This window comes from Sparus aurata, chromosome 18 (assembly GCF_900880675.1).
Source record: "Sparus aurata chromosome 18, fSpaAur1.1, whole genome shotgun sequence".
Lineage (NCBI taxonomy): Eukaryota > Metazoa > Chordata > Actinopteri > Spariformes > Sparidae > Sparus > Sparus aurata.
The window spans coordinates 6,564,122-6,591,879 of record NC_044204.1 but is presented as its reverse complement, the minus strand read 5'-3'; the positions used below and the strand labels follow the sequence as shown (position 1 = coordinate 6,591,879).

Genomic DNA, 27,758 nt, shown 5'->3' with positions numbered 1-27,758 from the left:
TGGAGGGAGTGACAGAGGATGTAAACATGTCGAAACATGAAAGCAATTAGTCAAAGTCCTGTAAGTTCACGTGTTGTCTGAGTGAGAGAGTGACATTACATCACCCCCTGATTCAGCGATTGTTTGTTTGTGTGCAGAAACTGCGGGAACATGTGGGATGTAGAACAGAGGCAGAAGAAATTCCTGGTTGATGTCACATGACATGAAACAAGCAGATTCTGTTTTTGTTTTTTATTTAATAAGCTGGTTCATAAATTATCGCACATAAAAGATTCTTTTCAATAGTTACAAAGTGGATAGCAACTTCAGTTAGCGCCTGGAAAAATAAAACAAATGAGAAGAAGACTGTTGACAGTGGTGGTGGGTTTGAAGTTTGATCTCGACAAATCAGGAGTTCACAGAGCGGAGGAGAGAAGAGCCGACATGGGGGTTTTTCAACATCCAACCACTGCCCGATGATCTTCCTTTTACACGGTTGTCTTTCCTCAGACTAGCAGCAAACGGTTAAACGGTGACATGCGTTCCGGATTTCAAAAGCACATGCCAAAAAAAACAAACAACAGAAGGAATGCACGGTTCTGTTCTCCAGTGTATTCAAAATAGTCTCGGGGGAGTGAGGAGGGGAATAAATTATATATAAAAAAAAACAAAAAAAAACAGCACTAGCTACATGTGAGGCTCACAAAAAAACTAAAAAACAACTTGAACTAAAACGTGTTGAAGTGGCATCTTCTTGGCTCGACTTCCCCCTTCTTTTCTCAGCATCGATGGATTTGACGAGAGGATAAATGGGGGTGTGACAGTGGTTAAGAGGCAGCGAGGACAGGTTCAATATTTCATTTTGAAGTGGAACAAATCCTCGTCCTTCATTTTCATTTTCAGTACTTTTAATCTTTTCTACAACTATCCTCCTGCTTCTCTTTCTGATGGTCAGGTCCCGGCTGACCAATGAGCTTCGAGGGTGGATTTCTTTAACTGTGTCGGATTTAACCAACCTCGCTAAAACCTGTCTGAAGGAGCGATGGGTGTCCGTCAGTGGCTAACGCTAGTTTTCACTCTACGAGGCTGAAAATCCTTTTTCACGCCTGGGTTTGAAGACTGAGGTTTCTCTCAGTGTGATGGGAGCCTACTTGGACAATTGCTGCTGAATGTGCTGCAGGAATTCATAGTAGGATGAAGCCGATTCAGACCGATCCTCCACCAGGTGCTGGAAGAATGCAGATTTAGCTGAAGCTTCATCCCTGCAGGGGGGGGGGGAACAGAAGAAAAGAAAAAAAATGAAGAGAGCAGTGCTTGGTTTGTTGGATTCTATATAGGGCTGGGTGCTTTTACCAAATAAAGAAACATCTCAAATGTAATCATTTTTTTCACGTTGGTTGAAATGCAGTCTTGCATAATCTCTGCATGTGCACCCTCAGTGCTTGAGAAAGATCTGGCTGCACCAATTTTCATTATGCTAGAGGAAAAAAACTCTCTGGTTTGTTTGTTTCAAAATCCAATCAAAATCGAATTTGGCGGCACTAAGCTCAGGATACAGAGTCTGTGCCCCTGCAAAATAATGGCGGAGCAACTTTTTTTTTTCCACGTGAGGAGGCTTCGCATTAAAATAGCAAAATATTCACAAAAGAAAAAGGTAACAGCTGCTAGCTTCTCTACACTTGTACAATTGGCGTGAGGTTAGGGTTAGGCTAGGTTTTTGTTGTTACCGTTTCCCATGGCCACTTGGATTTTGAACACAGTGAAACACAGATAAGGGAAGGGAGGAGAATGCTGCCTTAAAAGGGCATCTAATGGCAGGCTCATAGCAAATGCCTACATCCTGTAAGTCATCCTCCTTTCACACTGGTCCACATACCCACAAACACCTGCAAACATCTGCCTTCTGTTTGCAGTGCGAATGTGTATAATATGACCCTCCCAGGTCAACTGACTCTGCAGTGGTCACAGATATTCATTGTTTCCATCTTGGATTGACTGATGAAATTCACCACTTTTCATAGTGCGATGCTTCGACGGGCGTTAAAGTTAAGGGTGCAGGCTTGTTAATATCTTTCCATCTGTTTCTGTCAATCAGCGCTTCAACATCATTTAGTTTGAGCAGAGTTTGAAAGCTTTTGAAATAAAATTAAAAAATAACCGTTGTTTATGGCAAGATGTCTCATACCTAAACTACTTCTATTATAAGCTCTGCAAAAAAAGATACATATACATTGTTCCCTGTTTTTCTGATGTCCTAATGATGACCAACATGACAAACAAGGAGGAAAACGGCAATTTTGCCCAATGGCAATGTGAATGGGAGTCATCGCCACGGAACCACTAAAAAGAACCTGCATATACACACTAACATCAGTGTAAAAGAGGTGTCAAGACTAGGCGGGGTGGGAGCTGGGGGGAAAAATATGGGGGATGATCGTTTCCATTTGTGTTGTAATTGTATGCTTTTGTACACACATGTTCCTTTAAATAATTATCAATATAACAATTTAATTACATATAATGAAATGACAAACGTCTCTTATGTGAGGATTTGATCCTTTTCTTTGTGACGTATGATATTTAACTGAATATCTTTGGAAAAACAAGACAGATAAATATATAGAACAATGTTCTCTGTTTTCTGACATTTAATTGACAAAATAATAAAGTAAGTAAACGATAAGATTAATTGATAAAGAAAAAAAATGTTAGTTGTGGCTCTTATGTCATTCATAGAATAGTGCACTGTCCTAAAATAAGTTGAAATTGAAAACTTTACAGCACTAAAACTCAGATATAAGTGGATCTACTTTTTGTTTGTCCAGCTCAAGAAATCTCATCTAACTCATGACATTCACTCTGTCAGAGTGCAGCAAACATCCGTCCAGATACCTCTCAGACCATTTGTCCTGACATCAGCCATCCTACACAACAACCCTGCGGTGTAAACATGTAGTTGAGTAACAATGGCATGCAACAGAGGAGGAGTGACAGGAAACTGAAACAATGCAGTCCCTGTGGAAGCTTTTACCAACGCTGTCAATCAGTGACCTCACTGCTTACTACGTGTTTACACTGGAAATACTTTTCTGTCAACCTCGGAATGAGGTCTGCTGAGAGACCGATTCCACTTTAACATTAAACCGGCCACACCCTGTTTCTATAGTACATGACTACATTTTCCAGAGAGCCAACATCAAAAGCCATCCATGGTGCTGTTTACTTTGGATTTGCTATTATTCCCAACTCTCTACCTCTGTTGACTTGTTTTTTTTTTTTTTTTTAATTAAAATGAAGTAAAAGAGAAAGAAACCAATAAATGAATTAAAAATAGGGAAACATGTCAATATTCCCCAGAGCCAGAGCCAAGTTGCTGTTTGGTTTTGTTTGACTGACATTCAATTTTGAATGTCATAAAACAGAGAAAAGCAGCAAATTCTCACATTTGAGAAGCTAAAAATAGAGAATGTTTAATATTTTTGTTGGTATTTGCTAACCATGACCTCTGACTTCCATAGGCTTGTTGACTGTTTGCAGTATATCTTGGCATTGTTTCCTGACAATTGGTTTTACATTCCTTTTAGGTGGAGTAAAGAACAAAGTGAGCATTGTGTGGCTTCAGTGTTCTAAAAAGGAACAAAAACAAATAACCTGAGGGTTTTTCATATTTCCTCTTCTGCATCTTAGTTCATTACTGAGGAGATTCATTTAAGTGCTTCCAAATAAGAGATTACAGCAGCAGAGGAAGTAAAGGCAACCAAACTTGGTTTGTAAATGTTCTCCTTTCTACTAAACTTCAATCTGAACATTCTCTCTGTCTTCTGACACAAGACCCTCCTAAATTTTGGCCATCTGGTATCTTTGGTAGTCTTTAGCTGTTATGGTCATTTGAGGTCCCTGTTGATGAATGTAAACACGTTAAGACTAAAATCCAGCATCTGGATGTCAGAAGACGTGTTCTATAGTCATTCTGCACCCTGAGTGTTAGTAAAAGTCAGATGTCACTCCAGATATGCGGCGGTGCTTACTTGATGACTTGTATCGTGGAGCTGAACGCTCTGTTATCCTGCAGCCAGTCGAGGAGCGCTCGCACTCTCTCAGACAGCGGAGTCTCCAGCTCAGGAATGTGACTCTGGGATTCATAAAGGGAAAGACACGAGAACCAAAAACATCAACAACATCATGTGGAATCACACAGTCATGTCAGCCACACAGAGTGGTTAACAGAAATATGCCTGTGGTCCGGAGTGCGAGGCTTGTAGGTGGCTCTCTGGTGCATTGAACCTTTCTAGAAACACACAATAAGCAGCGTAAACAAGAGCTGACAGCGACGGTTTGTTCTGGCTGTTACCGTCACGCCTACGCTGTGGTCATGACAGCGCTTTCTAGCTGCACGGTTTGTTAAAAAAGCTACACCAGCAAACCTGTTTTGCTGTATGACATGTTTGAGGAGAAATGCAGCGCTCTTTTATTGTGAGGCAAATGTGTGACTAATTCTCAACAGAAATGCGTGCAACGCTGCATTGCATCACTCATCTAACGACTGGGCGGTGGTGTGTGTCACATGCAAAGCAATACCACCATTTGGCTAATCACTGTCACTGTTGGACGTGGGTGAAAAGCTCCTTCTGACTTGGCTCTCATCAACTTTTCAAATGATAAAAATCACATCTTTCAACTGACCTGTTGCTTACATACAGTTTGTGTCTTACTGACCATGTTGGGGGGTATTGAAGCATAGTTGGGGCAGCCCAGAACATCCCGGATGAACATGTCGTTGCAGCATTTGCCGATCCATAGATAAAACACCTGCATATTGGAAAACAACACAGCAGATTCAAATGAGCTCTATCCTAAATCTGGTGGATTTACATGTAATTGTTGCTTTTATAAAAAACACACAATTAAAAGAAAAGCGACAAAAAGAAAGAAGTGTTGGTCGTTTCCAATCTTCCTGACACAGATTAGCTTGGCTTCACAGTGCTTCTCATTACAACAAATTCACAACTAAATAAGCAAAAATAAAAAATTAATGGCTCAGAAAATGTCAAGAGAATACTTGCAGACAGCCACAAATGTGAACACTGATGCTATTTTTTGTCCACTTATAACATCTGGTGACTGATTTTGCCCTCTCACATTATTTCACTGTTTTAGGAGTTTTTATAACAACTTAATATATCAAATACCATTTTTTTTCCCCCCAGGTGTCTGTATTTACTTAAGTGTAAATTTTTCAGACAAATTTTGACTTTTCCTCTTTACGTTATTACATTCAAATATCTGTACTTTCTACTCCTCACATCTTCGTAACAGGCTCCATGATTTAGTTTGAATGCGCTTGAGGGGGGTCATCGATTACTTACGACACTCTACCAACCAAAAATGTAGCTATTAGATGTCCTGGGAATGAGACTTAACAATCAGCTATCTTTGTGGTAAATTTAGGAACACCTGGGATAAGTCCTACTTTTTCTACCTTTAAGATTAATAGTCCTTGAATTATATTAATATGAGCTTCAATTGGCTTTGACCAAAAAAGTCCGGTATGAATGTTCAGAGGTATACTTTTTACTTTTATACTCTGAGTACATTTCAGAGCCTGTACTCTACTTACTTTACCTTGAGTACAGAAGTTGAATCAGTACTTTTTTTTAACAAGTATGTACTTCTGTACTTTTACTTGAGTTAAGAATGTGTGGACTTTTGCCAACTCTGGAGGGATTTAACTGTTCATAACTGATATTTTCAGTGACCTTAGATTACGCATTATTGTCCAAAAACTACAGTGATCCAGAAGTGATGAACACCTGAACCTGAAAAATATCAGACTCACTCACAAGGTTTCAGAAATTCCATAAAATGTGTGTGCGTTTGTGTGTGTGTGTTGTGAATGAATACTGAAAACTCACATTGCCACAGTCCATGAGGAAAGCTCCGTCCCTGCTCAGCCTCTCAGCAGACAGGTGGAGCAGAGGAGGTTGAGGAACCACTGTGTCATTCAAATGGAGCGCCCCCTGCAGGTGTCACACAAAGAGTGCAACGGCTTAGTTTGTTTGTGTATTTATATTTATATACATGTATCCATTTATTCCTGTAAGGACCAACGTCACATATCTTATTTTCAAATGTCAGGTTTTCATGTTAAATTATTATATATCAAAAAGACAAAAAAAAAAAAAGACAAAAAGAAAAGTCTATATCAGTTACAGTATTTACGGACACACCCAAACAATCCAATTTCAGCTCAGTTCTCCATCCAGACACTTTTAATTCACTTCTCTCTGACTCAACTGACGCATGAGGTATAATCACGTCTGGTCTTGTTCGTCTCCTACCTGGTCAGACATGTTGTCCAGCCGGTACAAGTCAGGATGAACCATTCGCATCAGCTGCTGCAGCGGCTGCGTCTTGAACTCACACATGTCGAAGACGCGCTCGTCCAGTCGTGTGCTGGTGCCTGTCCGCAGCGCTTTCTGGAAAGAAATATAAACATTTTCTTTAGTGTGTGCTTTAATCTTTGTTCATTTTACATTTGTTTCCTAGTTTTCAGCCTGATGTTGCTTAACAGTGACGTCACACTTGGGAGCTGCCGCACCACGGTTTTCTATCAGTTACTGAGCAGCCGACTACAAAAACACTAATTGAAATAATTGTATTGTAATGAGGGTGGATACAAATTAGGCTTTTTCAAACACACCTATGAGGTATTCATCTCAGATGACGCAAAGAGTGTGTTTGGGTGTGTTTGAAAGTGGACACACCCTGACTGTATGAATGAACAAGTCCTGGGTGGATGAATTCAGCCTCTGAACATACACAGAGTCTGTATGACTGTAAATGTTTTAGTGTGTAGAGGGAGTGGTGGTGAGGATTTGAAAGCAGTTCACATTTTAGGATGTGTAAAACTGCTGTAGGGCTGGATTATTAGTTGTTAGTATGGGATGTCTGTGTGTGTGTGTGTGTGTGTGTGTGTGTGTGTTGATGCCTGTCGAGCAGCTTCACCTGTTTTAGCAGAGCCAGGATGTAGACAGGGAAGAGGCGCATAGCAGCAGGGAGGATGAGGCCAGACTGCTGCAGGTTTGAAACGTTGCTTTTGTAGGCAGTCACCAAATCCACGACCGCATTCACCAGCGCGTCACGAGCATCCGACAGGCTGGACGATATTGACCGGTCAATGGCTGAAACACCAATGTGGAAAACATTAGATGAAGAGTGCCCCCCTTATACAGATGTTAGTAAAATCAAATGCCTGCATCTCCAGAGGGGGACAAACAGTTTCTACAAATTAAAACAACAACAATGATACCGAGCCACTGCAATGTTTTTTTTTTCCACTCTACCAATTCTCTGTAAGTATTTCCATTGGTTCCCTATAGTATAAAGCATGACAAAAAAAATACAGCTCACCCATGTTGGCTAATAGACAAGTGATGGCCTGAACATCCGCTCCAGCATACACATCACTCAGCTGGTTGACCACAGGCAGACACAGAGTGTGGACCCGGATTCTTCTTTTTCCTACAGGGACAGAAGGATGAATAATCAGAGAAGGTTAAAATTTGCAAATAGTTAAGGGGTCACAATTCAATTCTAAATAGAAAATAGATAGAAATGAGCTTGCAATTTCATTCTCAAAATGAATGTATGTGCTTCTCACAGTATCATTTTTTCTCTCCACGTTCGCCTATTTGCGCGTGTCGAACGGTAAAACATAAAGGAAATCTCAAAGTTGACACAGCTAGCTTGCAGCTTCACTTCCGGACACTTATCTGATGTGCACGGAGATGATTAAGTGACCAGAGGAAACTCTAACAGCATCAGACATTTTGGGATTATTTCTTTTTTCAAGATTTTCTAAAGATCCTTTATTTAATTATTTAGGAAGATGATGAAGTTGACTTGAGATAGTGAACTCTGTAACCCTAACCTGAAAAAAGCCACCAGGATAAATTCGAGCTGTTGCAGTAAAAAAAAAAAAGAAAAAACTTTTTATTGAAGAATTTGAAAATGTAAATGACTTGTCACAGCATAAAAAATGAAATATTGATTTTTACAAAACCAGGTGCAATTGTCAACAATAACAAATTACACACAAAAAAAGTTAATATCAGATATCAAATTGAATTGGGGATTTGGAGAGTAGCAGCCAACAAAACCATACACTCTGACTGTTTTATGTGCCTTATTCAAAAGTGTCATTTCAGCATTTACTTTGCTCATGGAACCACACAGATTCTCTCACCACAATGTAAGTGTGTGTTTGTGAGTTTGTGTACCTTTACTGGAGGTGTAGAGCAGAGCAGCCTGGAAACAGGCCAGAGAGGAGTCTGCCAGAGAGTCTTCAATTGACATCTGGACAGCGAAGGCAGAGTCTGGGTTCACATTCGCAAGGGACAGCAGGTCAGTGGAGCGCACAAAGAAGTTACCATGGAACGTGTGGATGGATAAACCTAAGGATGAGGACAGAAAAATCATTATTAAAGTTGAAGTCAAAGATGACAACCCCTTCACTAAGGCTGATTAAGTCTTGATTAATCGATAAGTTGTTTGATAGAAAGGCCGGTGAGACATGGAGATCAGTGTTTCCAAAAGTCCAAAATGACGTCCTCAAACATCTTGTTTTGTCCCCTGCCCAAAGATATTCAGTTTACTGTCCCAGAAGAGTAAATAAACCAGAAAACATTAACAAATAAGAAGGTGGAATCATAATTGTGGCATTGTTTCTTAAAAACCGAATCAATTATCAAAATAGCTGGCAATTAATTGGAAGCGTGACTCTTTTCTATGCATTTATTTGCAAAGGCAAAATGTAAAAGGTTTTGGTCTTCTGTCCGTGACAATCTTGGAGTTCACACCTGAAAACAGAGCTTCTGTGTGCGTCTGACTCCAGTTACCTTTAGTGCATCGTATTCTCATAACCGCCTCAAAGCCGATCTTCCTGGAGAGGTAGCGCTCCAGATCTCTCTGGAACTTCTCCAGTTGAGCCGGGTTGTGGATGTAATGGAAGGAGGGGTAGTAAAAGATGCTGCCTGCTGAATACTTGGACATACATGCTGAAGAAGAGGAGAAAGAGGAGGAAAACTATTGATTTACAATTCAATTACTTAGGATTAGAGTGGTTTCAAACAGTTTCTTTCATGCAAAAGATTCTAGCATGCTAACATTTTAATTTTTCATGCTTCATGCTAGCAATAAGCTCAAAGGAAAACTTTATGGGGTGTCTGTATATTCAAAGTTTCTATATTGCTCTCTCTGAGGACGGCAGCCGTGGTAATCTTGGTTTAACAACAGTTTCAATGCATGGCAACAATGACCCATAACTTCTGACCAAAGGGATCAACAATGGATAAGAGGAAAATGCTGCGAGAGCAATCTGAAAAGTTTCGGCTGATGTTTTAGTGCTTTTGTGCCATAAATCTGCCTCTATTAGAACTGACTGTTACTGCTGTGAATCAAAACTACTACTTCCAACTGTTCAGGTTCACCTTTCAAGCCCAAAGTCACTGTTTATATAATCAAAGACAGATTTTCATTTTGTGTTCAATACAAGTGAACAAACAAATTGACAGACATTCCCAAGACCCGCAAAACTTCTGTGGCAACAGATCTGGACACAGAGGTTTAAATGTTAGGTGTTCTTACATAGTGATGCGAGGTCAGCATACTGGGAGCTGAGCATGAAAAGATCCACCCCAATCTGTTGACCTGAGCAGTCCAGTGCAAGTTTCTTATAGAAGTCTGTAGCCGGGCTGAGATGCTGAACTCCCTGGATAGATACAGACGTAATATTATTAGAAAAACAAAATTGTTTGTGTTCTGCTCTTGAGAGAAAGAAGTAACATTCATCAGATTCAGGGAGTTTTACCTTCCTTAAAGGATCTTGAGCTATAAGTTTAGACTTGTGTCGTTTTGGTTTTGATGATTAAAGTGTTGATTCAATGTTGTATGAAATGAGGGCATGTAATGTATGACTTCTTGCTGGAAGTGTCAAAAGTATATTTTCTTTAATTTCCTTGTTTTTCCACCCAAACTCCTCCTGTAATCACAGACGCCAAAGAGCCAGAAATCATTTCTCCAGGAAAGAAAGCACATCTGCTCTGAGTTTGTTTAATTCAGGATATTTGGACATCATTGCTGTAACTTCTTGGCAATTTATTCAGATCAAAAATGGAACACAGATGATGAAGCTGAATAAATCACAGTCCTGAGATGACAAAACCGCACGCTTTAGCTCAGAATCTTCAACGGATGCAATGAACTGAAATGTGAGACCCAATTATGACGCTGTGGCGGGTGATAAAAGTGAGTTGTGGCTGGGATATAAATATAACAGTTCTGATATGTCAGGACAATATGTATAAAAAGGCTCAAGTGTTCAAGCCATTATTTTCAATATTGCTTTATGCCAAACCACCATATTAAGAAGTCCAGTTTTATTTGAAAAATTAAGTCGGCTGGTAAAAATTCTAAAACACTGCCCAACAAAGACAAATTGCAAGAACCACACAAACTCGAAAAGAAGAGGAGATTATGATTGTGCTCACAATACCATAAAATGTCATCCTTACCTTCGTGCTTGAACGCTGGTTGGGGTCTTCCCTCGACTGAAGTGCTCCAGCCCCCAGCGTCGGCAGCTGGGTCTGAAAAACGGTGACACGGCCCCCAGTGGGCGACATCAGCTTGAAGGCTGCTTGGAGCGCTGGGCCGAGGGCACTATGGGTCTCTCTGCTCTGGCTGAACATGGTTGGCAGCGACGTCAGCAGGTCCTTCACCAGCTGGATGAGGGAGGAATAAAATGTAAGGTTGAGTAAATAATGGCAATAATGAAGGAAAGGGGGTAAAGAGCAATTACACAACAAGTCGCAGAAGCTATTAATGTGTACAAAAAACAAAAGGTTGCACCTCTTTGCTTTCCTTCAAGTTCACCATTAGACTGTCATGAGACGGTATGAAGACATCTGGAAAAAGACAGAGGAAAACAAACATCTGGATCACAGTGGAAAGCTTGATGACAATTTTCACAAGATTTCAGTATTTTAATATTAAGAAAGGTGCATCAATAATGGACTTGTGACTGCAAAAGTTTTCAAAAAGATGTGGACAGTGTTTTGTATTTAAAAAAACATTCAAATAATTAAAGAGATAATGACATGAGAGGGGAATCATATCTTTTTACTTCTGCAATTTATCCTCAAAGTTCGTCAGCAATAAAAAATTTATGTTTTTTTCATAAAAAAAAAATTAGGAGAGTTGACGTCTTCATTGTTTAACAATGATGGCTGCTGGTTAACATCTTTCTGACATGACTCAGGCAGAAATGTTAATGGACGAGGTTATGTTTTAAAGTTTTATACATGTTACATTTAGTCTCGTTCACTAAATTGCTTCCTCACTTTTTGACATCTTTCCTGTAAGTTATAGCAACAGGCAACCAAAAGACACTCAGCATTACATGGAGCACAACTGAGTACAATTCAAATTTGAAGCATAACTTGGTTACGAACTTTAATTAGCTCTAGGCAGGTGAACCAAAAAGCTTCTTTTCGGCACTGCTGCCACTCACTATTAATTGTTAAAAATAAAGCATTCTAACTCCTGATTTTATTGAGCAGAAGTACCGTCAATGTCGGACACCACCAGCATCTGCGGCTGCGACAGTCCATCCTGCAGGTTGTAGAAGTGGATTGTGTTGTCGAAGGTGAGGAAGCCCACCCTGGTGCGTGTGTCCCCGGGCAACCTGAGGCACATAATAGCCCTTTATCAGAACTAGTTTAGGTTAAACCAAAACCATCAGCTGTTCATGACTATCAGCTTATCATCACATCTTCTCTTTGATCTGTTTTATGAAGAGACAATACTTTAACTGTTATAACATGTGACTGTTGACTTGCACTCACTTATCAAGGTTATCCAGTAGCGATTCACAGAAGTACTTAAGGTAGCCCGCTTCCACAGCATTGTGAGACACATCAAGAACAAACAGGTAGGCAGCCGGCTGTGGAGGCCGCAACTGAAAACACACATAGGGTAAAACAAAACACACGTTATTTGGGAGAATTTGAGATGGTCTTAAAAAAAGACAGACGGACCAAATGTGACAGTGATGGTATGGTTTGTCTGTCATGTCTGTTACCTAGGTCTATTACATCAAAGTTGCCACCAGATTTTGCAGCACCAATACAACACTGCCCCATAGCGGACAAACATTTGTATTACATGTAAACTCCACATGAACAGAAGAAACAGCTCACCATGTAGTCTGAGGAGGCGATGAACTCCACAGTGGAGTTTTGGACCTCTGGTCTCTTATGGGGCTCACCATACGATCTGGTGACCGGGTTGTACATGAACTCATCTGGAACTGAGCGAGGAAGGTCAAAAAGAGTGTGTTTGACAAAATGATTAGACAATGAAACAATTATCGGACTCAACACTTTCTGGATTAGACTCATACCATCATTGACCCGGTAACACAGGTTGCATTTCCACCTGCGCTGGTCCAGGAAGGTGACAAACGGGTTAATGTAGGTGCGACAGGAGCGACAGCGCACTATCGTGTTCGACGTGATCACCGGTAGCTGCTGCAGGGAGAGGAAGAAGAAAAGAAGGAGAGAAAAAAATGGTAAATACTGAGAAAAGTACAAATGTGTCTTGTGAGCTGAATACCTGACATTTTGTGCATCTTTTCAGGTATTGTCTCATTCATGACCTTTTCAAAACATTCTTATGCCGACACCTCAGCTGACACCTGGAGAAAAGAAGCTTGTTTCTCAGGAAATGTGGTTAAACAAAGCTTTCCTTGAGCCACTTTTCTGTCTCTGTCTCTCAAGTTTCTATGAGTGTGTTCTCAGACTTCTGCTGGTGGACCAGGGTCACCTGGGAACTTTATACACTTTTACATTAGAATCTAGGCTGTTTATTCCTCACCTGGCATTATACCAATTTGCTGAACTTTTTAGAAAACTAAATTTTGTGCCACATATCTAGCCACCAGCAGTGGTGGAAATAAGTAAATACATTTACTCAACCACTGTTAAAGTGAGATCAACTAAGTTAAATAAAAGTATGTCAGCTGTTCTGCATTATGAGTACTTACAAGTATATCTTGTCCAATATTCACCGATATTAGATTTTCTATAAGTTATTTAGACTTTTTTTTAAAAACCCAAAAATAAAATGAAACTGATAAAACACACGAAATCAAACCAAAAAACAACAATTTTCACAAGTGTCCATTATCTAAGAAGTGCTTATAAATCCAGTATCTTCTTCCATTTACCAACAAAAACATTTTCTCACAGTATAAATCTCTTACAATTTTTAACCACTGTTCAATTTTGCTTTACCATTCGTCATTATCAACGATAAAATCATTCATGTCAGATCCCAGATTGTCTTTTTTAGTTAAAACAATTGGTCACTGGTTTTGAAAATTTACATTAAATTTGGTATCTGATACCAGGCTGTCTAGCATGTGTGTGAGGACACAGATTATGAAGTGGTATTTAACCATATTAATGACTGTTTTTGCTTTTAATAATCTATCAGTGGTGCCAAGATTGAGAAGTAACTGGTGGAACTGTGGAGGAGAAAGAATGTCTGCTTTAGAATTCAAACAGAGATTATCACACATGCAGAGGTGTGTAGCGTGAACTTGGCAAGAGGAGCAGTGTGAAGCACATGGCGAGTGTGACACCTGCATCCATGGAATTTCCGTCATCTACAACGAAAGCAACTGAGCACTGACAAGGTTGCAGATCTGACAGGGTCTTTGCAGCCAAGTCTGTCAGAGACTGTGGATGCACTTGGCTGTTTTTAGGCTGTCAATCTGTTTTACTGTGTGAATATAAATGAAGAAAAAAAATCCCATTTCAGCAACAGTAGTAACACCACCATGAGTTTTCATATGCAGTAAAAATAAAAAACATTCCAGTCAAACATGCATAGTATTGTCAGTGTCGGCTCTAAATATTTACTGCTGGTCCTCAGCAACAGCTTAAAATTAACAAACAAAACAAACCTACTAAGAGGATACACTTACACTGTACTTATGAACAGAAACACAGACATTCATGGGAGATGAGCCCCACATGAGTCTGTGTCTGGATATTCCAGTGCATGCTGATTTTTGTTGGATTCTTAGCACCAAATCTTACCTGTAAGTCTCTGAAGGGGTGGAGCAGGAGGCCCAGAGGGAGCCTGGCCTTGTTGAGTAATGCCTGGGTCTGGGGAATGCTGGTCAGGGTACACCTGAATGTCCTGATCAGCAAGGAAACAAAACACATCCACAGATTAGACACTAGACCTTTTCACAGAGTCGCTTCATTATCTCCGCATCGGAGATTCACCAATTCTCCGCCCCCGTTGTTTGTTCAAACAGAACCAGCAGCTCCAGCATTAAGCTGCACCAGTGTGTAATTCACACAACAAGCTGGCACTGACAGTACTTGTCATGATGATGATGATGATGTCTGTGTGTTTCAACGCGTTTCCCCCTCGTGTCCTCCTGTTAATCTAAACATGCACCCGCCGACAGCTCATAGATGCTGTTATAATGTGTTGTGATTGGGGTCCTGACCCACCATCCATCCTGGAAAGTGAGAGTTTTTGGCTCTAAATTACATAATATAATCGCCATCGGTAAACAAGAGCATGTCCTACTCAGTCAGTCACAGGGAACAGAAGCACATAAGGGAAGCACTTACAACCTGTGGCTACCCTAACTGAACCTTTGCCAAAACGGCTTAAAGATCCAGAGAAGACAAAGAGACAAGAAAACATAACAACATTCTCAGATGTTCCTGCTACACAACGCATGACAAACTCAGGAGGATCTTCAATAAACGTTGTATCCCAGTTCACTTTAAACCTACCAACACACTGAGGCAGAAACTTTTACATCCAAAGGACACAATACACAGGCATAAATAGAGTAATGTAGTTTATGCTATTCAGTGCAGCCAGGACTGCACAGATTAGAACATTGGGGAGACAAAACAACCTCTCCATAAACAAATGGCGCAACACAGGAGGGCCAATTCCTCAGGTCAAGACTCTGCTGTCCACTTACATCAAAAAGAGAGAAATCATTCCTTTGAGGACACCATGTCAACATCTTGGCCAGAGAAGACAGATGGTTTGAAAGAGGAGTAAAGGAATCTATCTATCTATCTATCTATCTATCTATCTATCTATCTATAGCTGGAACAACCATCTTTGAACAGAGAAGGTGGCCTAAGATAGAACTTATCACCCACTTATCACTATGCCGTACTGAGTTCTCTCCCCAGACAACGTAAGTGGCCCTAACGACTCTGAAACTCAGAGCTCACACATGTCCTTAACGACTCTGTAAGAACACAACCGCACAGAGCTCCTATCCGGTACGTGAGAACGGAAAAAGCCTCTTGGATGAGAGGTAAAATGTCTTCAAGAAACTGAAGCAAGTCCAGTTGCCTACGATACAGCACCTATAAATAGTATGCAATGTTTATAACCGTTGATAATTATGTTATTTTTCATATATTTAAGCATTTATTTACTTCTTAGCTCCTAAGATCTTACAATTGGGTTCATAACAGTTAATGTCACAATCTCACTTTTAGAGCTGCAATTAATGATTATTTTCATAATCAATAAAAAATTTTCACAATTAATTGTTTAGTCTATAAAATGTGAAAAAAAATGTGTTAAAAATGCTCAACGCAAAATCTCAATTTCCCAGAACCCAAAGTGACTTCTTCAAATTGCTAATTTCATCCGAAACCCAAAGACTTCTCATTTATTAGCACAAAAAAAAACAAAAAAAAAAAACATAGAAATTCTCACATTTTGAGGAGCTGGAACCAGCATTCTTTGCTTCAAAAATGGCATATTACTCTTTACTTACTGTGGACTACAGTTGACCTTCTTGAGGTCGGGGCTGAGGTTGGGTTCGGGGGCTTCAATGGGCCTGGGGGGCAGCAGGTTCCTCTCCTGCAGCAAGTTAACTGGCCTCAGGGCCTCCACTTCCAGCTCCGGCACCCCGCTCAGCCCCCCGAGTGCCGCAGACAGCTGGGACAGATTCGGGAATGGCTGCAGACGAGGTACAGTGACATCTTTAGTCTTTGCTCTTGAGATAAATTAGGACTCAGACAGTAAGAACGTTCCTGACACCACAAGAGGATAAGAAATTAGTCTTCATGCCAAACTCACACTGCATTAAAAAGATCAGTGTTGAGACAAGGTTTCTGCATCAAGTTTTTTTTATAAGTTTGGCATGCTGAAAGATGAAATATGAAATCTATGTTGCTTTCCTATGTTGTTTTTTTTACTCAAACTTAAGTCCTGCCCACAAAGGCTCTGATTGGTTTGGTTGTTTCTCCAACTGAAGAAACAGCTAATCACAAGAAGAAAAACAAACCTCTGAATCACTCAGACATCTGGAAGCATTGCAAATGTTTTCACTTACAAATGAGAAACGATGGCAACATCATAATTCTCAGGATCTTTTTTATTCCAGCTGTGGTCTTACCTGAGAGTACTGCTGGTAGCTAGATTGGCCGTAAAGGTCATGAGATGGGGAGGAGTCAGCATGGGAGGGTGGCCCTTGTTGATAGGCTGGTTGCATGTTGGGGTAACCATAGTTAGCATAGGGCGCAGCCTGGTTGGTCATGTCATTGGAAGGTTGCATGGAATCTGAACGCAAGAGAGTTTGGTATTAAAGAAGTCTGATGTTCGTGAGACAGGTGTTTTTTGATGCTTTACATCATTATGGCAGTGCAAAGATCAGTGTAGCTTCTTTTTTTCATAATTTTGGAAGTATGATGTGTGTGTGTGTGTGTGTGTGTGTGTGCGCGCGCGTGCGTCTGTCTGTCTGTGTCCCATTTCCATCAGAGGCTTTTACATAATTTGAGAAGTGCATCTCATCATCCTTTCACTGCACAGTGATATCTCCTCTCCCAGATCTCTACTCAGAGGACTAGCCTTTTTTTCCAAGCAGAAAAATATTTGGTTATTTGGATTTGATATAATAAGCTTATGTTCCACATTGTTTATTAATCATGTTTAGCTGTCCCTACTTTCCATCAACCTCTTAACATATTTATGACTTGAGTAAGATCATGACTATGTGTTGCAGTCTATATGTGATCGTTGCCGCTCCAAAATTAGATATTTTCTCTCATCAAACATAATCAAATTCTCAAATACTTAGAATATGTTACAAATTATATATTTGCGGAAATGCTGCTTTACATTTGGGCTGCAACTAATGATTATTTTGCTATCAATCCGTCCAACATCATGTCCTCAGATATCTTGTTTTGTCCACAACAGAAAATATATTCTGTTTACTGTCATAGAGAAAAGATATCAGAAAATATTCACATTGCAGAAAGGGGAATCAAGACATGCTGACTAAAAAATGAACTCAAACTGATCAATCGATCAGAAAAATAGTTGCCAATTAATTCGATGAATTGTTGCAGCCCTGCTTCATATATACCATTTAATAAGTTACTTTGGTAAAGTTAACAAACAGCTAAATCTTCTGTCTCAATAAGTGCAGCAACTTCAATAAAACACAAGGAAGAGAGCAGGCCCCAGAACAGAAACTTTGCACTATGATATATCTGTCTGTCTGCCTATTAATTAGATGAACAATGTGTTTGTGATTGAAACATACCTGGATAGTTGCCCCCTTCCAGGGAATCATAGCTGTTGGGCACCGGAGAGGCACTGCCGGTAGAGGAAGAGGAGGTGTCACCACCTGAGAGAAGCAGAGAGGAACATAGAAAGAGTTAAAAACAGAAATAAAAATGGCAAAGACTGCTTGGAGGACTGGAAGAGTAAAGTTTGAAATTAATATAGTTAAAAAAAAGATCCATTGAAATGGCAAAATAAAGTACAACTGAAGAGGCAAAGGTTGGAAGATAAAATGGAAAGGTAAAAGAAGAGTAAGAAAAAAATTAATTACAATAACAAGGAGCTAAAGCTGCAAAGAACAAAAGACAAAACATTCAAAAGGAAAATAAAACGTTGTTTTTCTTTATTTGGCCATGAAGAGCGCCGTGTTTGGCCTCCTTCGGGGCTCAGAGAAAAAAAGAGACGAGGCAGAGTGAGTACAGGAAAGAGAAAATGATGAAAGGATGCACTAGGCAGACAAATGTTTGGTGGAGAGCACAGGCCTCCGAGGATAGAAACGTCGAGGGAACGGAGGACGAATATGGAGTACAGAAACATGAGAATAACAAATGATTACAGAGATTGTGTGATGTGTAAAGAATGGCAGTCATTAATATCCTCCCTCTCGGAAATTCTCAAGTCTTTCATTTGCCGTTTCTTATTTTGGTCCATTGTTTTCCTTTACACAGATTTTGTTTTTCCCTCTCATTGTCAGTCTCCCTTATATAATCTCTAAATGTTTTAACATTTTCTTAACTCATAACTTTAAACATGCCATGAATTGGCCAGCAATTACTGAGGCAAGCAAAAGGTGGCGAAGAGTACAATGTCTAGCCAGTGTAAATAATGACTGCACACTAATTCCCCATTATTATTAAAATTTAATACAGGTCACATAAGCAGAATATTCTGTTTGGATATTCTGAATTACGCCCAAATTTGAATTTAGCCTTTTACGATTAAGACATGTGGGATATGACAATGTTATTCAGGTTTTAAGGAGCAATTTTCTAAATACGTGTCTTAATCTGGTTGAGTAGAGACGCACGCAGAAGATGCCATATTTCTGGTCCAGAGCAGAAACAACCCTACTTTTGAGCATTATTTAAAGGTGGATATCAACAGATTTTCGGACTCATTAACTGTAGTATGTAGTTCTGCATGTGAACAGGAGTATTAACGAAAAAATGCATTTCCATTCGCCATGTGAACAGCTTAGCAGGTATGTTTTCATTTCAGGAATAAGGGCAAGACACTGAATAATTTGAATAATCTTTGCATGTAAACAAAGTCACTGCAGGTCATTTCAGGGTCTAAAAAATTGCTTTTCTTCTTTTTACAAGGAAGGAAATGCATTCAACACATTGTTTCCTCAAGCATATTGGTGAGTATCTTTAAAAATGCCAACATAACTATATATTAATAAGAGAACTCCACAGCAGACTATTCATTTGTGACTGTTGTCATTCTTTTACACGCTTTCTTTTAAGCTGCTTCGTCATTTTTCCACTATGTTGGTGATTTTTATTCGTTTCCCAGAATGCCAAACAACTGAAGGTCAGAAAAGGGGAAACAAATTGATAACTTGTATTTATTAGTCGATAAACAGCCTTCTGTGTTCACACTTCCTGTCTTCTTTTCTACTGTACTCCATCAAATACAGGAAAAACTATCTAAAAAATGGCTTGCAGTTGCATACCATTCTGGTCTACTGCTGCTACTGTTTTCCCTCTCGTGTCCAATAACAAATTGGTTTCCAAAAGGATTACAAGGGCAGAATATTTGAATGGAGCCATTAATCCATGCGGGCCAAAAGGAGGGATCAACACCAGCAAACCAAGACACGACAGGCCTCTCGCAGAGAGCTCATTGGACGGGACGGGATCCAATTATCTCCAACTAAATCGGACCAGCAGACTACTGGATTATCTGCTCTGGAGGAGGAGGACACCAGGACAGCTTAGCCTTCCTTCTCCTCCTCTTCCAACATTCTTTTGACACTTCCTCCTCCTCCTCTTCCTCTTCCTCTTCGTCTCTACTGCTTTGTTCTGTCCGCTCATAGATTAATAAAGAGGATACTAATCAGAGGTTTTGAGAGTAAAAAATTATTCAGCATTATTTCCCTTTTTTTGTCTAACCCTTCTAAGATGTTTAGTCACAAGACAACTCTACTTTGCTTCCAGGATGTTACTGAGCCATATAATGGAAAATTAAAGAAGAACCAATCACACTGATGCCGACAGGATCCCCCTTCTAATCTGTTACTCACAAGTGATACTGATCTGATGATGATCAGTGTGAATACCACATGTCCAAAGTTTGTGCGTCAAGATGCAACATGTGCTGCAACAATCAGCTGAGACTTGCCTCAGCACTGCCATGACAACAAGTACATCTTCTTGAGACATTTTGGTACAAGTGGCAGGGTGACTCAGCAAAGAGGCCACAAGGAGACAAAGCAAAGAAAAGAACATACAGTATGTGACATGACCGACACTGCTCTACTTAAAACTATTTTTTTTTAACTAGCAGTAGCTACATAAATGTGATGCTTCCTGCTTTTCTAATGTGTGGATTTTCTGCTTTTCTATGTTTTACAGCTTTGTAAATTGAATGTCTTTGCCTTCTAGACAGTTAGTCTGACGAAACAAAAAGGATGTTGCCTTGGGTTTCAGGACATTCTGACAGGCATTTTTGCCTTTTTATCCGTTGTTAGTGAATTTAACCAGGGAATAAACATGTAACATTTTAATAACGTAAAGAGGACTGAACAATCTTGACTTTCATTTGATGAAATAATTATTCATTCCATTAATAATTTAAAACACAAAAACTTTGATTTTTGTCTATCGTAAGTGAGCAACAATTTGGTGATGTCATTTATAGACTTTTAGAGATACCAAATTCTAATAATATGATGATGTTGTATTTTAATTTTACAATCAAAAATACTGATTCCAGAATTATTATTTTTACTGAAGAACCCACAGAAACTTAACTTTTGGGGCTGACCCTGAAACCCATATCAGATAGATACTTTACTGTCATCTAATATGTAAATACAAAAAAATTATGTTCGGCAGAAATCCATTATAATAACAGCATCACATAAACATATTCTGTAGATAATTATGTATATAAAAAATAAACCATAATATATGGATAAACAATCCCCAACATTAGTGCTAAAAATGCTAGTAAAAAATATAAATATATTTGCCAATATATATTTATATATGTAAAATATATTGCACATTGGTACATATGTGGAGAACACATATGGATGGCAATTTATGGCAGTGGTCCCTTAAAGGCTGTTACAAAACAGGATAACACAACTTAATTGTCAGTGCACTGAAACGGCAATTTTCACTGGGAATTCAATAATTATAAATTAACCAAAGCTTCTTTTCATACTTTATATTCCATTTATATTCCAATATTAAAAAAAGAAAATTTCATATCAGACAACCCATGTGATGATAATATAATGTCATGATATAAGTAAATTTTTGTGGGGCTCTATTGATCACCATTAAGTTAAGTATATTAAATAAAGCATAAGACTTAAACGCAGGTTGTTAATTTATGTCATTTTGAAAAACTTTATATCACAGTTCTGATTCAGATAATAGCGTAGCCTTCAGAAATCAACAACTGGTGATCTATTGCAGCAGGTGATTCGTGAGACAGACTGAAGGGTAATTAAAAGGAACACGAGCGTAAAGAAATGAAAGCCAAAACAAACGTCTGTCTTTATTAACGGAGGTGTAAATGAGTGCTAACTGTGGAGACTAAATCTTTAGCCACCTCTCTCTCTCAGGGAGCAGGCAAGTCAGAAAACACACACAGAGCTGGGACCTGCTGGCAGGGGAGTGACTATATTTAAAAACTTGTTAACCTGAGCTGATGACACAGCTCCGGAGGGACATTCATCAGCAAGAACACCTGAGAGGTACATAACACAAATTTGCAGTTTCAGCTCAGTACTGTATTATGTGATCCTGATATTTAAAAAGTTAAATTGTTACTCCCCCCCACAGAACATTTAAATCTCTTTTCATATCAAATGATTAACTTTACCGTCATTGATCGTAAGCATACTAATTAAATTTAACTGCAACTTTGATGTTATGTCATTTTAAAGCAATGTGCCATTAGGATGTAAAAGTCATGTTTAAGGTGGACTTTTTTATGGCTTTGACCAATAATTATTTATTATTAGTTATGTCAACCTTTATTTGCTCAGGTGAGTTTTCCCTGATAACAAAGTTCTCTTTGTCAGCACCTTCAACACACAGCTCTGCACATTGACACATTCAACCATTGTCAGGATGTTATTCTCTTAATTATTTTTGACAAAAAATATAAATATATATATATTTAGTGTTACACAGGCACATTCTTTTGTTTTGTTTGACCAACAATCCATATTCAATTAACAACAATATGAAAACCAAGAAACCAAGCAAATCCTTACAGTCCAGAAGCCAGACGATTCCACAATTAATCTTAAACTATTACTCATAAAGCAGCAGCTAACAAATATTTGTATTGTCACTGATTATTTGATTATTTCCCGAGTAAAAGATATTTTGCATGTTCTATAAATTGTAAGAAAATATGAAAATTTCGATCAAAGGACATCCTCAAATATTTTGTTTTGTCCACAACTCAAAGCATATTCAGTTTACTGTCATACAGCAGCAAAGAAACCAGAGTATATTCAAGCTGGAAGCTTGAATCTGAGAATCTTTATATTTTTTCTTCTACAATTACTCAAACTGATTGATCAATTATCAAAACAGTTGGGGATTGATTGATTGATTGATTGATTGATGCAATTGGCAACTAATCGATTCATCTTTGCAGCACTAGACATTAATTGTGTAAAAAAAACCTGTTGTTTTTAAGTGGGACAAATTATTCATCGACAGGAACAAGTGTTTCAAAACCCTTAAACGTGAGCTTAAAATTAGCCAACAACATGCAATTCCTACTCATATCCACAGCCTCACTGTTACCAGAGCTCTGGAGCTGTAAGACAATCAGAAGTAAGAACACAACTTATTGATTATTTTTCCATCGTTGCCGGGATAATAGGAGGTGTACTACAGAGGGATCATCATATCCCAGAGGCCACTGAGTGAGACAGCTAGACAGCATGCAAGGATGACTACATCCACTGCATGACAATGAAGACGAGCAGAATCTGGCAGAAGACAAACTGAAATGCTAACCATCTTAAGTCTGAGGGACAGAATTTCAGTTTTCAGTGATGGAGCAGAGAGCAGCACAGAATAAAAAGATGATTCAGTGTCAGTACTGATGAGTGTGAGGGTGAAAGACAGTGAGCGCTGGGTGAACTTTGAAGGCTGTAGAAGAGGCAGCAGGAAGGGGAGGGAAAAAATCTGATTAGCCTATTAGAAAGGAGAAGGCACAAATGATGAGCAGCAAACTGGTTAAGCATGTTGGTAGCGACAGATGGCCATCAGACACAGAAGAAGATGCTGCATGGGTCGGGGATGGAAACATACCAAAGGTCAACATGATGGATGGAGGTTTGTTTAGAGGGGATACAAAAAGTTTAGTGGAATGGGAACGTTTAGGACAGAGATGAAGGAGTTTATGGGGATTGGTTGTGGGGAGGAAAAAAGCTCAAGCAGACCTGCTTCCTCATCCTCCTCCTCCTCATCCTCATCATCATCATCATCATCATCAGAGCTGGATGACGAGGGGGCTGCGGCTGGGCCTGAGGTGGTGGCAGAGGCAGAGCTAGCTCCACTATTAGCAACATATCCATACTGCATGCCTGTTGGAAGGGGGAGTAGGAAAGTACAGAAGAAACTGTCAAGATGGAGTAATTGACAGCAGAAAGGGCGGCGGAGGGGCAGTACATTTAATTCCATGCAATGTGTGTGCACGCAAGTGTTGAAGCCATGAATGAACTTTTATATTTTTGTACAACTAATATTTTGCAAGGTCTTTTGCCATTTGTACATGGTCACACACAAGCAGTTTCTGTAGTTTTGAGTAGGCTATGTAGCACCATGTTCAAGGAAGAATGTTGTCTCGTTCCCTTGTGTACTAGCTGTATATGATTGACAAACGTAGCAGGTGGTAGACTGGTTTTGCCAGTCAAAACCAATCGTAACGATCTTTAAATTACAGATGATCTTTTTTTTTCATGCACAAGAGTTAAAGTCCGTCCAGCAAAACTGAAAAAGGTACTGAGAAAAGGGGCAGTCACAGCCTGTTTTGCAACAAGGTGTGTTGCTTAGCAATAACTCTATGTCCAAGTGTACATACGAAACCAGTAAAATCGTACTAATCTTCTTACTAATAACTCGACATTTATATGTACACATACCGCTTGTCTGGGATAATCCTGGTCAAATTTTAAGACGAAATCTTTAAAGTAGCTACTAAGATAAAGGTGTTAAGACGCACCCTGTCTGAAGTGTGCACACAAGCTCCACTGTGTGTCATTACACCACTTGATTTAACACTAATTAACCACCACTACAAATACTTGTAACAACACACTGTCCCTTTTAATGTCTATAAGAGAGGTGTGTTCTTTTTTGTCCTGTTAATCTCTCGCTATTGTATAACCTGTTTCTCTTGCCTCAGGGCAATATTACTGGAACAGATGAAACTGATTTAGGTAAACACATCTTAAAGAGTGGAAAATCTGGAGAAATGTTATGGCCATTGGTCCTTTAACGCTTCTTAAAATATACTTCCTTTCTTATTCATTGCAAAACTATGCAAATCTTCAAAGTATTTTGGTTTTTGTAACTCAAATTAATATTTTAATGCAGGTGCCACTGGTGCCAGGGAGACAGCGGAAAAAAAAATTCCGAGGTCACAGCAGAAGTAAACCAGCAGCTGGCTGGTTAGAACCTGACCACCTCATTTGTATAGACACTCACACCTGCACTTCTGAAAGTGGGTGCATGTGTGCAACAGCTGACGTGTGGAGCATTTTCAAAGTGCAGCTGCGAATATGTAAACCATTCACATGCGCTTGCACTGCAATTTTAGAGCATGATTCCACACATTGAAACTACATATCTAAACAAAAGGCTCCTTGGAGAACCTGCACCAGAAATGACAGAAACCAGGCACCAGCACTTTTGCCCTATAAAAACAGGTTTAAACTGAAAAGTCAAGCAAGTTAGAAAAAAACTTCCATCCAACCAAATAAAAGATCAAATTAAAGGACAACTTCTAAAGCAGCTGCATTAGTGTGTCCTCAGAAATTCATGTTGACCTTTTAACTATAACACATTTTTTTTAGGTTGGAACATTTTAACAAACTTCACAACATAATGATTTTATACTACATTAAATGTTTACCTCACAACAGCTGCAATGCATATTTCATTTAGAAGATTAGCGGCACAATGGCAGTTTGTGAACTCCCAACTTTGTACATACATACATACACACATACATACATACATACATACATACATACATACATACATACATACATAAGGCCCATTGCTAACATTCCTCAGTCAAAAAATTCACATCCAGCAGCACTGAAGAAAAGTAATAAACCTGATCTGTATTTTTCTGTATACTGTCAGAGTCTTTAATAAACTGAAATTAAAATCTCATTACCTTGGTGGTGGCCTGGCGAAGAATGAACTGAAGTAGAGGGGGTTCCTGAGGGTGGTCGGTCCGCCTCTGCACCACCACTGCTGTGGGTGACCCCGCCATACGAGTCGTAGCTCAGGGAAGCCTGGTGGCTTTGCTCATAATTCTGGCGCACTGTGGTTAGGGAAGAAAAACATTTAAATATTTTTTGTTTCTTTTTTTAAAAGGTATAAAGTTGACTGGCTGTCCTTTCAACTCTATAACAAACCTTCAAGGACTTCTGAATGGTAATTTTTGGATTCAAGCATGCATCAGTATTTTTTGGGGTAATTTTTCGTACTTATACACTTAACTGCTTAACTGCTAATACAAACACTGACTTTTGCAAGTGTTTGTACATATTAATGCCTTCACAAGTGGTAAATGATTTGTAATTTTTTTTAACTAAGACACATTTCTTCTGTAGTCAATTTGAAGCTTTACTACTTGACACACTTGGAAGAAACAAACACAAATTCCCAAATAATCAGAGTGTTGGCAGAAAATCATTTGAACGATACCAATATTGCCTTTTTATATACCAAAACAGCTAGTATATATGCCTCTGCAACAACAATTGCTTAAAGTCCTCTGACAAAACTTATAGTCTAAGAAATCTGAAGAAAAATGTCAAATTTTTCAGCCAGATACAGATCAACAACAGCGTAATTCAACTATTTAAACATACCTGCGCTTCCTTGACCATTAACTGTTGGCACCAGCTGACTAGGAGGAGCCACGTTGTACCCAGGCTGTGCTGCTGTCGTGGAGGCTGACCGGGAGGTGTTATACTGATGCAGGGGTGCACCCATTTGGGTTGGCATGACTCCGGGGGTGGAGGTGCTCTGTGAGGAACTCAGGGTGCCATACTGGCTACTTCCTGGTGCAGATGGGTACGAAACAATTGGGTAGAGGGGAGCTCCAGGGGCGCCAGCTGGAGCAGGCACCAAACTGGGCTGTTGTTGTTGTTGTTGTTGTTGTTGGTGTCGTTGCTGCTGTTGGGAGTGTTGTGTTGGGTATGACTGCTGTCCATAGTAAGATCCTGGAGTGGCATATGGCGGATGCTGCTGCTGCTGGTTGTACTGGGCATTTGATGGTGGGGGTGGTGGTGGTGGTCCTGAGGTGGGGAGGGTGGCGTATGCCTGAGAAAGAGGGACAGAGCTGGAGGGAGCACTGTATGGAGAGGGTGCTACATGATGCTGAGGGAGGTGATGGTGCTGCTGCTGATGGTTTCCCTGGTAGTAGTAAGCACTTTGGGCACTGTTCGTACTGGGAAATTTGTTGGGAGCAGGAGTGGGGTGGGCAGGGGTGGTGGGGTAGCTCTGTGGTTGAGGTGGGGCTCCATAGCAGCCTGTAGGTGGATACATGGACTGGTATGTCTGTGCTGGACCTGAAGAGTAGAAGGAGGTGGTTAAGTAAATATAAGTGGCACAACTACTGCTATTCCACTCTTACCATTAAGAGGTAGTGGGGCAAAGCTCTGAATCGAGGTTATCTGCAAACAACAAGCTTTATCAGCAGCTGTCACCCCAGCAGTGAGGGTTAATACCCAGTTAGCTCTCTCTAGCAGCAGCCGTCAATATTCAATAGAAAACAATTATTTCAGAGTGAATTTAATTTACTGGTTGTTTATCAGAGCTTCACTGTGGAGTAGAAATTATTAAAATAATATACACTGTCTGTTACACAGCTTTTATCTAGCTAGCACTTGAGTCGTTTTACGCTAGCTTATCAGCTACATGTTAGCCGCTATCTCATTAGGGTTTCAATACCTGGGCTAGCTCTTAAATTAGCACCTGCCTAGCTTCAGCTTAGACACAATTTTAAAACACATTTACGCTTTGTCCTCATTCATATTTAATGTCACTGTCATAATTAACACCAGAGGACAGCGGTCCAGAAAACTATCAAATCAACGGCTGACAAACTGACATCACAGAGGGTTAGCATGCTAGCGCTAAGCGAGCCGGCTAATCGCATCATCCGGCCTGCTGTACCGTTCTGATGGGGGGGCGCAGCTCCACCGTTCGGCGTCGAGTTCTGGCTGTAGCTGACGGAGCTGTTTAGGTTTGTGAAACCCGGCGAAGACATCGCTCGGTCCTCCCGTCCTTATGCCCACAGATACACGGCGGGGCAAATACACATGAGCTGCTCAGTTCCGAAGCCTGTTTTCAGCCCAGAAATGCGGCAGAGAGGCTGCTGCTGGTCAGTGAAGACCCGGGCAGCCTGGACAGGTCCGCTCGGCTGAGAGCTGAAGCTTCCAGTCGGGATGTTGAGGAGCTTCTTAACTGACTCCTGGCGGTGGGACCATCACTCCCTCTTGTGGATTTTTTGTGTAAGTATATATAATTTATTCTATTTCATATATTCTAAAATTGAATGAAAACAAAATTGCTTTGTATTTATTCATTCATACAAGTACATTAAATATAATTTATATTACATTATATATTCATATCTCTTTT

General features: G+C 39.8%; 1 protein-coding gene across 2 annotated transcripts; it reads right to left on the bottom strand.

Moving 5' to 3' along the window:
* Positions 1 to 216: 216 nt before the first annotated feature.
* On the bottom strand, positions 217 to 27,592 carry sec24b (SEC24 homolog B, COPII coat complex component). Of its 2 annotated transcripts, XM_030397086.1 has the most exons (24): positions 27,291 to 27,592; positions 25,982 to 26,683; positions 25,279 to 25,428; positions 23,315 to 23,458; positions 17,648 to 17,731; positions 16,496 to 16,659; positions 15,872 to 16,056; positions 14,139 to 14,241; positions 12,437 to 12,563; positions 12,234 to 12,343; positions 11,880 to 11,992; positions 11,601 to 11,719; positions 10,885 to 10,940; positions 10,551 to 10,757; positions 9,625 to 9,748; positions 8,877 to 9,035; positions 8,259 to 8,432; positions 7,390 to 7,500; positions 6,985 to 7,160; positions 6,318 to 6,455; positions 5,892 to 5,996; positions 4,696 to 4,788; positions 4,008 to 4,111; positions 217 to 1,241 (listed from the first exon to the last, which is right to left on the bottom strand). In XM_030397086.1, exons 1-24 carry the CDS (start codon positions 27,382 to 27,384, stop codon positions 1,127 to 1,129), a joined length of 3,657 nt encoding a protein of 1,218 aa, XP_030252946.1. In that variant the 5' UTR covers positions 27,385 to 27,592; the 3' UTR covers positions 217 to 1,126. The 2 variants fall into 2 exon arrangements, with proteins under 2 accessions (XP_030252946.1, XP_030252947.1); XM_030397087.1 differs by lacking the exon at positions 23,315 to 23,458.
* Between the last annotated feature and the right edge of the window lie 166 nt (positions 27,593 to 27,758).